General features: G+C 43.0%; 1 protein-coding gene across 3 annotated transcripts in view; it reads left to right on the forward strand.

The window, feature by feature from the left end:
* Positions 1–14,299, forward strand: part of ARFGAP1 (ARF GTPase activating protein 1) — a 46,635-nt gene that overhangs the window by 18,410 nt on the left and 13,926 nt on the right. For 2 of the 3 annotated variants that reach the window (XM_070940133.1, XM_070940135.1), the window contains exons 3-9: positions 1,987–2,096; positions 3,852–4,023; positions 7,494–7,594; positions 8,709–8,798; positions 9,249–9,345; positions 10,492–10,548; positions 11,486–11,518. In XM_070940133.1, coding sequence (XP_070796234.1) covers positions 1,987–2,096; positions 3,852–4,023; positions 7,494–7,594; positions 8,709–8,798; positions 9,249–9,345; positions 10,492–10,548; positions 11,486–11,518 — 660 coding nt within the window. The remainder of the gene's footprint in view (positions 1–1,986; positions 2,097–3,851; positions 4,024–7,493; positions 7,595–8,708; positions 8,799–9,248; positions 9,346–10,491; positions 10,549–11,485; positions 11,519–14,299) is intronic. The other variant, XM_070940134.1, reaches the window with a different exon arrangement.

Here is a 14,299-nt window from a genome sequence, read left to right on the forward strand (position 1 = left end):
TTTCCCAACATTCTTATTGAAATAATCTTTCCATGCTGTTTTCCTCCTAGGTGTTAAACTAAGTTCTCTCTCTTATTGTCCCAAAGCTTTCGTCTTCCATCTTTTCCTAATCATTGTGATAATTTCTTTGGAAAAAACCACTTAAATCTTTCTTATCTTTCAAAGGGCTGAGAGTGAGTGAGTGAGTGAGTGGTCCAAAGCCATTAAGGAAGGTAGAAAATGGCCTTGAACCAGAATTTCTCCACTCCTAATCCCACTTCTTAATCATTATGGTGTTTTGTTTTATTTTGGTTTTGGTTTTACAGCTTCTCTTGTCTTTCTCTATAGTTCTTTGGATTCTTTTTCAGACATATAAAGTGTTTTTGGATTGATCTTCTTCTCTGACCGTATGATTTCTAGTTCAAAATCTTGTCCGTTGTCTTCAATTGTCTAGTTTTACTCCATATTAATAATGCATATAGTCTGTTTCAGAATCTGTATATATGATGGCTGATTGGATTAGATTTTCCATCTTCTGTTTCCTGTTAAATTGTCGGTTTGATTTGGATGGGGTCCAGATGTAGTGCCTGCTTTTATGTTGTTGGAAGCAGTTTTCCACTATAAACATTGAATTGTCTTTACAAAATCTATTTCTTTCATCATTGCATCTATCCAAACTTCCTCATGATCATCATCAATCACCATCATTTTCAGTATTATTTCCCAGCTATGCTTTGTACCACTCAAGGTAGCATACGAAAACGAACATAACCCCCATTTTTCCTACACAAACTGTTGTGGCTTGCCAGCAGCCAGCGGATCTGGCAACAGATTCGGACAGTGAGGAGGTTGGGGAGGAACATGGGCCAGTCCTGGAGTCTGGGGAAGACTTTGATGAGGGCTCTGCGTCGGAGGCAGAGAGTGGGCCAGGGCCGTATGCCAGGTATCAGCTGCCTTTGGAGTCAGACATCAGTGAGGCAGACGAACAGCTGGAGCCTGTTCCCAGTGTGCGCATGCGCAGTTGCCAAACGAAGGGAAAAGCTAAAGAACAAGGGTCGACTAGGGAGTAAGGCCACAGGTGGACGATGAATGGCCCCTCCCAGAGGGAATAAAAGAGGAGCGAAAAGGGGAGTGAAGTTTGCAGGAGACAATTAGGTCATTACTGCATTCTTGCCAAGTATTGCGGTGTCTGAAAGATATCGGCCTGGCCACTCCCCAAGCCTGATAAAGGTTGGTAATTGTGAACTATCTTGAAAGATTGTGAGAGAGGAAAGACTTTGCTGGAGAGGAATTCACTGTAAATTAAATAAAAGGGGTTTTTGTCGGGACAAGGAGTCTGCTTCGTGGTTTGGGGAAGCCTAGGTCAGAACACAACCTTGAGAGATAGATTGGACTGAGAGATAGCCATAGCCACCCACTCAGTTTCGGTGGCTGAGGATGGATCGGAAATCCTGGTTTTCCCGTCCCACTACTTTCACTGTTATACCAAATTGTCTGTCTGTCTCTCCCTCCGTACACTCTTGTGATTCATTATTTCAAAGTGATGATCACCTGGGAGAGCCTTTATGTTAAATGGGCATACCTAAGCTTGATTTCGCCTAATAACATTTTTATGAACGCTGCTTGTTATTTTTATTTTTATTTCATTTTTATTGGATTTTTATCCTGCCATTGTTACTTTATCAGTGTGGCAAACACATCTAATACTCCTTCCTCCCCTTAATTTTCCCACCACAATCCTTTTTGAGGTAGGTTGGGCTGAGAAACAGCGATTGGTCCAAAGTCACCCAGCTGGTTTTCATGGCTAAGGCTGGATTAGAGCTCTCAGTCTCCTGGTGATTGGCCCAAAATCACCCAGTCGGCTTTCATGCCTAAGGCAGGATTTGAACTCTCAGTCTCCTGGTGATTGACTCTAAGTCACTCAGCTGACTTTCAAGGTGGGACTAAAAGCCCTAGATTTACTGTGGAAAACTCATAATTATCTCTCCCCCCTACCTCTCTTTACAGGTTTGTTTTGAGTGTGGTGCATTTAACCCCCAGTGGGTGAGTGTGACCTATGGAATCTGGATCTGTCTGGAGTGCTCGGGAAAACATAGAGGCTTGGGAGTTCACCTGAGGTTGGTCATTGATTATGCATTAATAATACAAGAAATGGTTGCGCTCTATTAATTTCCTTGTTTTTATTTATTGACTGAACAGATTTATACAGCTGCTCATCTTCTATAATGTAGCTCTTGTTGGATTAGAAACAATAATAAAAACCATAAAACCAGCCTCAAAATTTCAGGCATCCCCCCCAAAACAAAACATATTCCTTACATGTCCAAACAATTTCACTGCTCTTCAACCTCATGCTAGCCAAGACTTGTGGGAAAAAACCAGGTCTTCAAGGCTTTTCTAAAAGTGGCCTGCCGGATCTCGGGATAAAAGGTGTTCCCAAAGGACAGGTGCCTCTCTTCCCTCCTATACTTTCTATCCTGGATAGCTTTTGATTTATGTACATTCTTTATTTATTTATGTATTAAATGTACGTACCACCCATCTTGCTGTTTGGGGTGATGGTGGGCGGCTTCCAATATAATAAAAAATAAATATTTAATAGATATAAAAACAGATTAAAATGGCAAAATCTATATATATAAAAGCGAAATACCACTCGTACATCATCACGAAATCTCCAGAACTGTAAAGCCTACAAACTTGAAATTTGGCATGTGTGTTCCTCTTGGCTTCTAGGTGCTTGCTAAGAAAGGATTTTTCGAAATGATCATCAGATCATTAGTATTTCTTATATTATTATTAACACATTCTCATGCTAAGGAGTTAGACATTCTACTCCCCCTCCCCACCTGAAAAGAACTCTGTTCCAACTGCCACTTGGGTGTGGGCGTGGCCAGCGTGTGACTCATCCGGCCTGCAGGCTGGGAGTTTAGACATTCTACTCCCCACCTGAAAGGGAGAGAAGGGGATAAGATAGGAGAGGCCTCTGTGGGGCAAGCCTGAGGGAGAGAAGGGGAGAGGAGAGGTCGATTGCAACTACTCATTAATTTTCAAGCTGTAAGTGTCGATTTATCAAGCCCGATCACATAGTTTCGTAGCGGAGCACGGGTATCCAACTACTATTAAATATAAGAGTAAAAGACCATGAGTTTAGAGCAGAGCGGCAGTGATGCCTTCTGTAGGAGATGACCAGACTGAGACCAAGGGAGGGGTTAAATGTGTCATCAGTCTCGAGTCCCTTCGAGATCTAAGTCCATCCCACCATGAATTTCATTGACTCTTATTTACCGCCAATTTCCTTGGACCATTAGTAGTTTGGATTCTTGTAGAGAGCTTAAGCTTGCAATAAATCTTTATACTCACTTGAACTGCTTGGATTTCCTGATTCCCCTGGGGTTTGACACCTTCTCTGTTACTGCTCCAATCACCTACAGCTTCCAGTTTCTCCATCAGGACCCCACGCCAACCGGCAGAGTCAGGATTTTAAGGGTTAAATTTTGCTTGAGTGCAAATTCATTTTTGCTATGTTTGCTCCAAGAATTTTGGAAATTCTCGGGGAGGGGGAAGTAGTTGATCGATGAACAACAGATACCACCTCCCCCGATCCTTCTCCCACCCTTTGTCTTTTCATTGGGCCTTTAATTGGGCCACCTTTTACTTATATTTGGCTGTGCGTAGTATTTTATTTATGCTTTTATCTTTGTACAGTTTTTATTTTTTTTAACGATTATAAGCTGCTCAGAGCTACCCTGATGTAAGATGGGCGGCCAATAAATCTTCTAAATAAATAACATTTCTCAATAAATACATCTTTGTTTCAATGCTGATGGCCATACTGGCATACTGAGAAGCCGCTGAATTGTCATTTACAGTTTTGTGCGCTCTGTCACAATGGACAAATGGAAAGACATCGAATTGGAGAAAATGAAGGCCGGCGGTAACCTTAAATACCGAGAGTTTTTAGAGTCTCAAGATGATTATGATCCTTGCTGGTCGTTGCAAGAGAAGTACAACAGCAGAGCTGCGGCACTCTTCAGAGATAAGGTAAATCCAATTCAGTGCAATTTCAACATTCTTGGACCTAGATTTTTATTTTATTTTTTTTTGAAAACTCCATGTCAGGGTACCTGTAGTTTAAGGTGTTATGAATGCCGTGCAGGAAACAGGAAAAAAAGTGTATTGTTTTTCATACTCCACAGTTCGACTTTCACACTTGAAACGTCCCAACTGTACCCTTTTTAACTGAAACAGTTTGAAGGAGGAATAATCTGCACATCCCTACTCAAATCTACACCACTCAAAAACAGCCAAGATTTGGCTCATGCCAGAATAAAAACTCTCAGCCAAATACAGGTGTTCCATTTCATTCTCAGAACCATCAAAACAGGTTTGATTGTTTTGCACTCACCATTCTTCACAGCCACACTGTTTTGTGTATCCCTAGCTATTATTGAGGGATGCGGTGGCTCAGTGGCTGAGACGCTGAGCTCGTCGATTGAAAGGTCAGCAGTTCAGCAGTTCAAATCCCTAGTGCCGCGTAACGGGGTGAGCTCCTGTTACTTGTCCCAGCTTTTGCCAACCTAGCAGTTCGAAAGCACGTAAAAAATGCAAGTAGAAAAAATAGGGACTACCTTTTTGGGAAGGTAACAGAGTTCCATGAGCCTTCGGCGTTGAGTCATGCCGGCCACATGACCACGGAAACGTCTTCGGACAGCGCTGGCTCTTCGGCTTTGAAACGGAGATGAGCACCGCCCCCTAGAGTCGGGAACAACTAGCACGTATGTGCGAGAGGAACCTTTACCTGAGCTATTATTGAAGAGTACCTCTTTTTCAGGAAAGTAGTGGGGTGTTGTGTTTTTTAGTAGGAAAGTGAACATGACTATGTTTTGTCAGCACTTGCTCAATTTTTGCGGTTCTGCAAATTCCCATTACCTGCCCCAATAAGCCGTGTGCCATTCCTTGAACCACAAAAATAGTAAGAGGCTATGTGGTAAAAACCTGCTGAGATCAGCATTCCTTGTGGCTGATCCGAAATTGTCAGAAACTTTCTCTTCTTGAAATTCACCCAGCCGTCATTGCCATTAGCACTGAGGTTTCTTACTGACACTGGCTGTTTATTTTTATTTTTCTCTCTCAGGCTGTCTTAACTGATGACTGTGGTTCCTCTCTTGTTATGAGTTGTCAGCAAGCCCATGGCCATTTCCCTAATTTAAGGCCTTGGGACAGAACTCTGTGCATCCTTGCAATTCTCTCTACTCCCTGTGTAGCTGGTTGTCCAAGCTCCCAGAATCAGTGTGGGTGGTTTGTGAGGCATACATTCCCCCTGGAACATCCTTTGTGGCCCGAGAACCTCTAAGCCCATGATGGCAAACCTATGGCACGCATGCCACAGGTGGCACGCGGAGTCATATCTGTGGGCACACGAGCGTTGCCCTAGCTCAGCTCCAGCGTGCAAGTGCGCACCAGCCAGCTGAATTTTGGGCCTTCTGGGCCCACTGTAAGTCAGGAAACGGGCCTCTGGGGGGCGTGGAAGGCCGTTTTCACCCTCCCCAGGCTCCAAGAAAGACTCTGGAGCCTGGGGAGAGCGAAAAATGGGCCTACCGGGCCCACTGTGCCATCATGTGCCAAAAGCAGGGAGAGCACATGGGGGGTCGCGTGTGCATTCATGGGGAGGCACATTGAATTATGGGTGTGGGCATGCATGTGCGTGACCCCCCCATGACCCCTGCTTTTGGTACGCAATGGCAAAAAGGTCAGCTATCATTATCTAAGCGTAAACCGATTTGAACATTTTAGATCTGTTTTTGGGAGGCGGTAGAAGGATGAGGGGCAAATCGGTGGCTAAAGAGCCCATTTGCTGAATGTGTTCATCTAGAAACCAGGAGTTCTAGTCCTGCTTTATGCATGAAAGCTGCTTGGGTGACTTTGGGCCACCAGGAGAGTGTGAGTTCTAGTCCTACCTTAGGCAGGAAAGCTGGATGGATAATTTTGAGCCAGTCACATCCTCTCAGCCTACTCCACCTTGGGCTTGTTGTTGTTGTTGTTGTCGGGAAAATAGGAAGCCAGGAGTATTAAGTAGAAGCTGACACACTCACTCTCTCAGCTAGTCCTCGACTTGAGACTGGCCACTTAATTACAATGGAGCTTACCTTGGAATTACTTACCATCTGGAACCAAAGTTTGAAGATGCTCGAATTTCAAGCGACTTGGCCGCATATACAACCATTTGCTGTGGTCACGTGACCACATTTTACAACATGTTTGCTGACCCATAGCAAAACATCAATTTGATTAATGTCCGCGGGCCTTGCTGAATGACCGCTGCAAAAAAAAAAGATGTAAAATCCGCTCGGTCACAGGACCGATCCATTTTACGACTGTTACGGCAGGCTCCGTTATGGTTGCGTGTCGAGGTACTTACTACTCTGTGCGAAGAAATATATAACAATAAACAGAAAAGCCTTGCCCCAAGTAGTAAATATAAGAACGGTTTCCCCCAAATTGGCCTAGTAGTCTCATTGACATCTAAGGAGCGGATGCATTTTGTCACTTAGAGAGAGAGAGTGAGAGAAGGTTTCATTCATTCATTCATTCATTCATTCATTCATTCAGTTTGCCACCCATCTCACTATCTCTGATAGCATTGATAACATCTTAATGCTTAATGGTAGGGGTGACATGATAGCAGTATTCCAATATCTCAGGGGCTGCCCCAAAGAAGAGGGAGTCAGCTATATTCTCCAAAGCACCTGAAGGCAGGACAAGAAGCAATGGGTGGAAACTAATCAAGGGGAGAAGCAACTTAGAACTAAGGAGGAATTTCCTGAACAGTTAGAACAATTAATCAGTGGAACAATTTGTCTCCAGAAGTTGTGAATGCTCCAACACTGGAAGTTTTTAAGAAGAGAATGGACAACCGTTTGTCTGAAATGGTATAGGATTTCCTGCCTAAGCAGTGGGTTGGACTAGGAGACCTCCAAGGTCCCTTCCAACTCTGTCTCTTCTCTTCTCTTCTCTTCTCTTCTCTTCTCTTCTCTTCTCTTCTCTTCTCTTCTCTTCTCTTCTATTCTATTCTATTCTATTCTATTCGTGTCACTGGCCAGAGTCCCAGTTCAAAGTTCAAAACATTTATTGTCATTGTACATCATGTATACAACAAAATTGGTTTAGCCTCTACTGGTGCAAGAATACCAGGCAACGTGAATAATCAGTCAAGACAGAAAGAGGAAATATCAACTCAGAGTAAGAAAACTTGTCTGTCTCTATCTCAGAAAAGAGTCTGAAACATTTTATAGACCTTAGAGTCCAATTGTGTTCAACCTACCCTGTTCTTGTTGTGCTAAAGCAAACGATAGGGAACTACGGCCTTTTAAATGACTTGTGGACTTCAGCTCCCAGAATTCCTGAACCAGCCACACGTGCTCAGGAATTCTGGGAGTTGAAGTCCGCAAGTCATAAAGGGGGCCATCTCTGCGCTAAAGAATTTCTTTCTTTAAAGTCCTTTCTTTCTTTAGGTGGCCGTGTTAGCTGAAGGTAAAGAATGGTCCATTGAAACTTCTGCTGCTCGGAATTGGAGTCCTCCGCAGCCCAAGGTTGCTTTGTCCTCAGCTCATCGGTAAACATTCCTTGGCTTGGGTTCTAATTTTTTATTTTTTTTAAATTTGATTTATATGCCGCCCTTCTCCGGAGATTCAGGGCAGCTTACAATGTGCTCAGCAATAGCCTTCATCCTTTTGTATATTTATACAAAGTCAGCTTATTGCCCCCACAACTGGGTCCTCAATTTACCTACCTTAGAAAGGATGGAAGGCTGAGTCAACCTTGAGCCTTGGCGAGATTCGAACCTGCAGTAATTGCAGGCAGCTGGTCTTAATACCCAGCTTAATAACAGGGTGCCTTAGACCACTGTACTACCAAGGCTCTAATTTAAAGCTTTCACTTTTTTACTCCCAAAAGCACAGTCGTTTGAGGAATGCAGCTGAACATTTCGAGAACGTGTCAGCGTGCACGTGTCAGCGAGGACTTATGACACTCATTTCTCCTGAACAGAAAGAATAGAATATAAATCTGACAAAAGAGAAAATAAGCCAATTAACTTAAAAAAATGAATGCATTTGTGAGCAAAGGGCGGATTTGCAATGTCTGCTTAGAGAGAGATCGCGTTTGGGCCCAACTTTGGCATGTTGCGTGTTGTACTGTAAGACCAAAAAAAAAACAAAAAACCCCAACAACCCACAGTGTTTGTAATTTACTGTGTTTTCCCGAAAATAAGACTGAGTCTTATTTTCTTTTAGGTCCCAAAATAGGCACTAGGGCAGAGGTCTTCAAACTTGGCAGCTTTAAGACTTGTGGACTTCAACTCCCAGAATTCTCCAGCCAGCTGGCTGGAGAATTCTGGGAGTTGAAGTCCACAAGTCTTAAAGCTGCCAAGTTTGAGGAACCCTGCACTAGAGCTTATTTTCAGGGGGTATCTTATTTCCCCCCCACCCCCCATGTACAGGAGGCCCACTTCTGCTTGCTCACTGTGGGGCAGGAGGCTGGCTGTGCAAGCTCTTAATTAGGGCTTATTTTGGGGTAGGACTTATATTAGGCACATAAAAACTATGCTAGGGCTTATTTTTAGGATAGGTCTTATATATAGGTCTTATAGGTCTTAGATATAGGATAGGGAAACAGGGTAATAGATGTTGTCTTTCTGTAGTTTCATTTTTGATGTGTGTTTTTTCCAGAAGCTCTGGAGGGCAACCGCAGAATGCCGGCCCCACTTCTGATAAAGCATTTGAAGACTGGTTGAATGACGACGTTGGTTCCTATCAAAGGTAAGCATTTTAGATGGAATTCAGCCAAAGGCCTTGAAAAATCTTTTTTTTTTTTTTTTTTTTATGCCTTCAAAACAGTTTTGACTCAGAATAACTGCCAGGACAAGTCCCTGCAGTTTCCTTGGCAACTTTTTTGGATGTGGTTAGCCATTGCCTCCTTCCTAGGGCCAAGAAACAGTAACTGGTTTAAGGTGGGACTAGAACTCAGCTCTCCCAGTTTCTAATCTGTTGCCTTTAGCCACTATACCAATGTTTTTCAACCTCGACAACTTTAAGCTGCGTGGACTTCAACTCCCAGAATTCTGGGAGTTGAAGTCACCACAGCTTAAAGTTGCCCAAATTGGGAAACATTGTATGGCACTAAGTGGCTCTTGCAGCACTTTAAAGACCAGCAAATGTATTTTGATTATAAATAGCTTAATCCTTCTTTCCTTTTGGGTTCCAATTCAGCGGCCAAGAAAACCGCTATGTCGGGTTTGGGAACACAGTCACTCCTCCAAAAAAGGAAGATGACTTCCTGAACAACGCCATGTCTTCTCTCTACTCGGTAAGTCGAAATTGTTTGGAGGTGTGCTAATTCAAGATATCGCTTTGCTGTCCTGTCATTTCTAATTTTTTTTTTTTTAAGAATAAAATTAGGCATTCTAATAGGAATGGATGATTTTACTCCTGTCTGGAGTAGAAGTTAAAGGATTTTGTTCTGATCCAGCTCCCCAAACACGACAAACCCTCTGTAGTTGAAGCAATGATTTCTTTATTAGGAGCGCCAGCAGCCCCGGCAAAAAGTTTCTCTTTCACCACAGGCTAACAAATCTGTTTGGCAGGGAGATGAATAGTTGTCTGCCACATTTATTTATCTCTGCCCCCTGCCTTTTATCCCCAGAGCTAGGATGGGGCTTCTCTAGCAGCGGTGGCTCTTCCTTCCCCAGGATCGGCCCATGGATTTCCACTGCTCTCCTCTCCTCTGCCTTCTGCGCATCAGGCACTGGACCCAGCTGTTCCTCCTCTTCCTCACCAGCCACCTCCAGACCTGGGGGCTGTTGACTCTCCATCTGAGGACTGATGGATGGCCCAGGCTCTGCCTCTGTCTCTCTCTCTCTCTGCCAGCTCCATTCCCTCTTCCCCCTCAGAGCTCTCAGGTTGCCTTGATGCTGGCCCTGACACCCATGCCTCCTCTTCCTCCTCTGATTCAGCTGCTGGAGGGGCCGGTAGATGACAGACCACAACAGATTTACAGTTTTAGATTGTTGAAGTCCACACATCTTCACAGAGCCCTGTTTGGACAAAAATATTGCTGTAAAGCTTTGGGTGAAGGGGTCAGGTTACAAAACCTTGCTTCCTTGAAGCTGATCTAAAATGAAGCAGGAGTGAAACCAACTTTTCCTCCAGGTTTCATTCTGTATAAATAATAGAGTCACATTTTACTTGATAGTAGACTTGAGGATCTGAAAGCGGCAGATAACCCAAGACCTGAAACGTAGAGAATCTCTTTCAAATTCCCTTTGCTCCATTTGCAAATTTCCCACGTCTCTCTTAATGCGTATATGGACTCTGCACTGGTGAACAGCAGTGGCTATGTTGTGCGCATTTCAGGCCTAGGCTCATACCCAAATATGTAAGATTGGTTTTTTTAGACACTGAAGTATCTCCAGAAAGCAGGATCTCTGACCTTCCATCATTTTTTTCCCCCCAGGGCTGGAGTAGTTTTACATCTGGAGCAAGCAAGTTCGCTTCAGCAGCTAAAGAGGGTGTAAGTAAACATTCTGACTGGATCTAGAGCAGGGGTGTCAAACTCTATTTCATTGAGGGCTGCATCAGGGTTGTGTTTGATCTTGGGGAGGCAGGGTGGGTGTGGCCAGCTCAACGTTACTTGTATAGGGGGCACCTGTGGAGGCCCGAGCGCTCTGCCAGCAAAAACGGGCTCCCGAGCTCCGTTTTTGACTACAAAGGCCTCCTGCAACCCTCTGCCAGTGAAACCGAGCTCGGGAGGGCTGCACGCAGCTCTCCTGTGCTCCATTTTAACTGGCAGAGTCACTGCGGGCTGGTCTTTCGCTGTTTCCAGGGTGGTCCTGCGGGCCAGATCTAAGCACCCTGTGGGCTGGATCCGGCCCGTAGGCCTTGAGTTTGACACCGCTGTTCTAGACCATCTGCTGTTTAAATGTAAAATGGCTCTGGTATTTCCTTACTCTGGTATTAAGTAAGCACGGTTCTTACAAATGTATAAAAATATTGCTCAGGCTGTTAAACACGAAGGCTCACAAAGCAAAGCTCTATAAATTGTTGTTGCCCACCAAGAATGCTATGACTGAGATCGTGTCTGTAATAATAGCATTTATACTTGTCATTGTACCCTGCCTTTTCTTGTCTGTGCATCTGTGTGTGTTTTTTTCTATAGCGTTCAGACTCGATAGATTCGTAATATTGTTCCAGAGAAGTATGAAAGATGGTTAGACTCATTCAAAAGGAAGAAATGAATGGAATGTGTTTAGGTAGTATTAAAAACCTTTTGTGTTGTACACATAATTTGGGATGTGGGGGCATAATTGTTGCCAGTTCCTTAAGATGGTAGGAGGTAGGCCTACTTAAAAAAATTGAAAAAGAATTGTAGAATTTGCAGAGTGTTTGAATATTTGATTTTTAAAAGAAATCATAGAATCTAAATAAGCCAATTTTGCTTTTGTCAACAGGCTAGCAAGTTTGGATCTCAAGCAACTCAAAAGGTAACCCTTGCAAACTACTGAACACTAAAAATATCTTATTGGTTCTCTTTTCCTTGCAACTTGCTTTCCTGAATCTTAGAAATAGCACTTAGTGAGTAGTGTTATTTAACTGTTACAGATGAAAGTTAGGGGTTAACCCATTGACTCTTTAGTTGCTTAATTAGTTATTTACTGCAGTGTTGAACAATGAAACCCTGTTGTTTTTGTCCTTGGCATCAGCTTGTATTAGCAGTAAATTGTACACTCCAATTTCAGGCTGTTGAAATAAGCCAGCAAGGCACATCCTCTAAGATTAGACTTCAGTAGTAAGGCACATCCTATTTCTTATCCTTTCCAAATGCAGTTGGAAATAACTGTCCAGAGTACAACAGGTTGGAAGATATGCCGTGTTGTATTTCTAGCCCCTGCATTTAGATAGCAGTTGTAAGTCTGGACACAGTTTGTAAGCTGTGTAGTTTGGTATTATCCATTGAACCTACATCTTACGCAAAAGCAATCATTGCATATGTGAATGGATAGGCAGGCAGGCAGGCAGGCAGGCAGGATGTATGTATGTATGTATGTATGTATGATAGATAGATAGATAGATAGATAGATAGATAGATAGATAGATAGAAGACATAGATGATAAATAGATGATAGATAGATAGAAGATAGATGATAGAAAGATAGATAGATGATAGATAGATAGAATATAGATAGATAGATAGATAGATAGATAGATAGATAGATAGATAGAGGTAGATTACATAGGATGAAAATCTTGTAGGGATAATTGTGTGAAATGATTAAACAGGATCTAGGTTCAGTTTATAGTCTTCTTGTACATCACATGTTTAATGCGTACTTTATGTTTTATCTGACAACTACTGAATGTATTATTGCCATGTGAGGGTTTTTTTATTATTATCATGTGCCAGTTCCAAATGTTCCTTGATGCTTAGGGATATTATGTTGGAGTTCCAGAAGGAGAAAATGTCATACCTTCATGGTGCCGTTTGTAGGAACTGACTTGTCCACATATGGAGTGGCACAGATGAACAGTGCACACTCCACATTGTGATTGTGTAGATCTTCCTTCAAGTGGGTGTTGTGTTGGAGGTTATGTGCGGAGAACCAGTTCATATAAGCATCACTTCTGTTTAGCTTCTCTCCCAGGACCACTGTATATATTCAGTGTATTATGATATATTCATCATAAGTGAAAAGCTCGGCTACCTGGGGTCATATTTGTGCCGATAATATGTAATGCACTTTTGCTAGAATTTCCTGTTTGGTACGAAGTTGGTATAAATTTCTCCCAAACTGTGCAAAAGAAAATTTAGGATCTTTTCGAGGTCTGTGTTTAATTTGGAAACAAGCAGGTATCCGGTAAAAAATAAATCAGCTTCATTATACATCATGTTCAGGCTTTACATAAATATAAATGAACTCTGAGAGATCTTAAGCCAGAAGTTGACAATGAAGACAGTGTAGTAAGATAAGCTTTTGACAGTAAGCACACCATAATCACATACAGTGCTTGCTTTTGGCGAAGGAAATATTTGGGCTCCAATGCAAGCTCCAACCCAAGGCCAGAAAAAATTGCAACCCTCGCCTTAAACCTTTCTCTGAATTTAAAGAAGATATTTTCTTAAACAGAATAGGATTGTTACAGTATTAATTTGTTTTTTTTTCTTTTGTGCTTTCTAACAGAAGTCATAGTTGCCTCCGCGGCTGCTATCTTAAAACCTTGTTAAGTAATATTAGTAGTTATGCATGTATTTATTCAAAACTCTCAACCTCAGCAAGTCTACAATCCGTGGACTTCAGCTCCCAGCATTCCCCAGTCAGCATGCCCGCTGGAGAATTCTGGGAGTTGAAGTCCACACATCTTAGACTTGCCGAGGTTGAAAAATGCTGCACTAGAGGCATTCACAACGTTTCGAATCCAACCGATTTGGATTCAAAACGCCATGTCTTCAACATAAGCCATTTAGTTTTGAACGAGGAACGAGCACTTGAAGCATGTAATGTTTTTTTTCTCCCCCCTCCGGATCATCTTTGTCTGTTTTATACATTAGGAGAAGGGTGCCATTCCGTACCTGAAACAAAGCATTTTGAATTTTTAAACCCTCCAGGTTGAAACAGTTCACACTCCATGAGCAAGCATTTAAACTGCAATTCTCCCATTATCAGCTTTCCTCACAAGCCGCAGCCTGTCATTCTTTCTTTTTCAGATTGGGTTATATATTTATTTATTTATTTATTAATGAGATTTATATGCCGTCCTATCTCCAGCCGGACTCAGGGCGGCTCACAACAGTTAAGAAACATCTAATAAAAAGTTAAAAAATTGAATCCAAATCTCAAATACAATTAAGACTAACAAGTTAAAATTAAATTAGAATTAAAACCCCATCAGTCCAGGCCGGCCAAACGAAACAGCCACGTTTTCAGGTCGCGGCGGAAAGAGCAGAGGTCGGGGGCCACCCGGAGCTCCAGGGGAAGTTGATTCCAAAGGGTAGGTGTGCCCACAGAGAAAGTCCTCCCCCTCGGGGGTTGCCAGCCGACACTGTCTGGCCGACGGCACCCTGAGAAAGCCCTCTCTGTGGGAACGCACCGGGCGATGGGAAGCTGTTGCTGGCTGCAGATGGTCCCCCAAATATCCCGGGCCTAAGCCATGTAGGGCCTTATAGGTAATCACCAGCACCTTGAATCTCACTCGGAGGGCAACCGGCAACCAATGCAAGTCGCGTAGGAGAGGTGTAACATGGGAGTGTCGGGATATTCCCATCACAA

The sequence above is a fragment of the Pituophis catenifer genome, unplaced genomic scaffold, assembly GCF_029215685.1.
Source record: "Pituophis catenifer annectens isolate HBS135680 unplaced genomic scaffold, rPitCat1.0.hap2 SCAF_3, whole genome shotgun sequence".
In the NCBI taxonomy this organism is placed as follows: Eukaryota; Metazoa; Chordata; class Lepidosauria; order Squamata; family Colubridae; genus Pituophis; species Pituophis catenifer.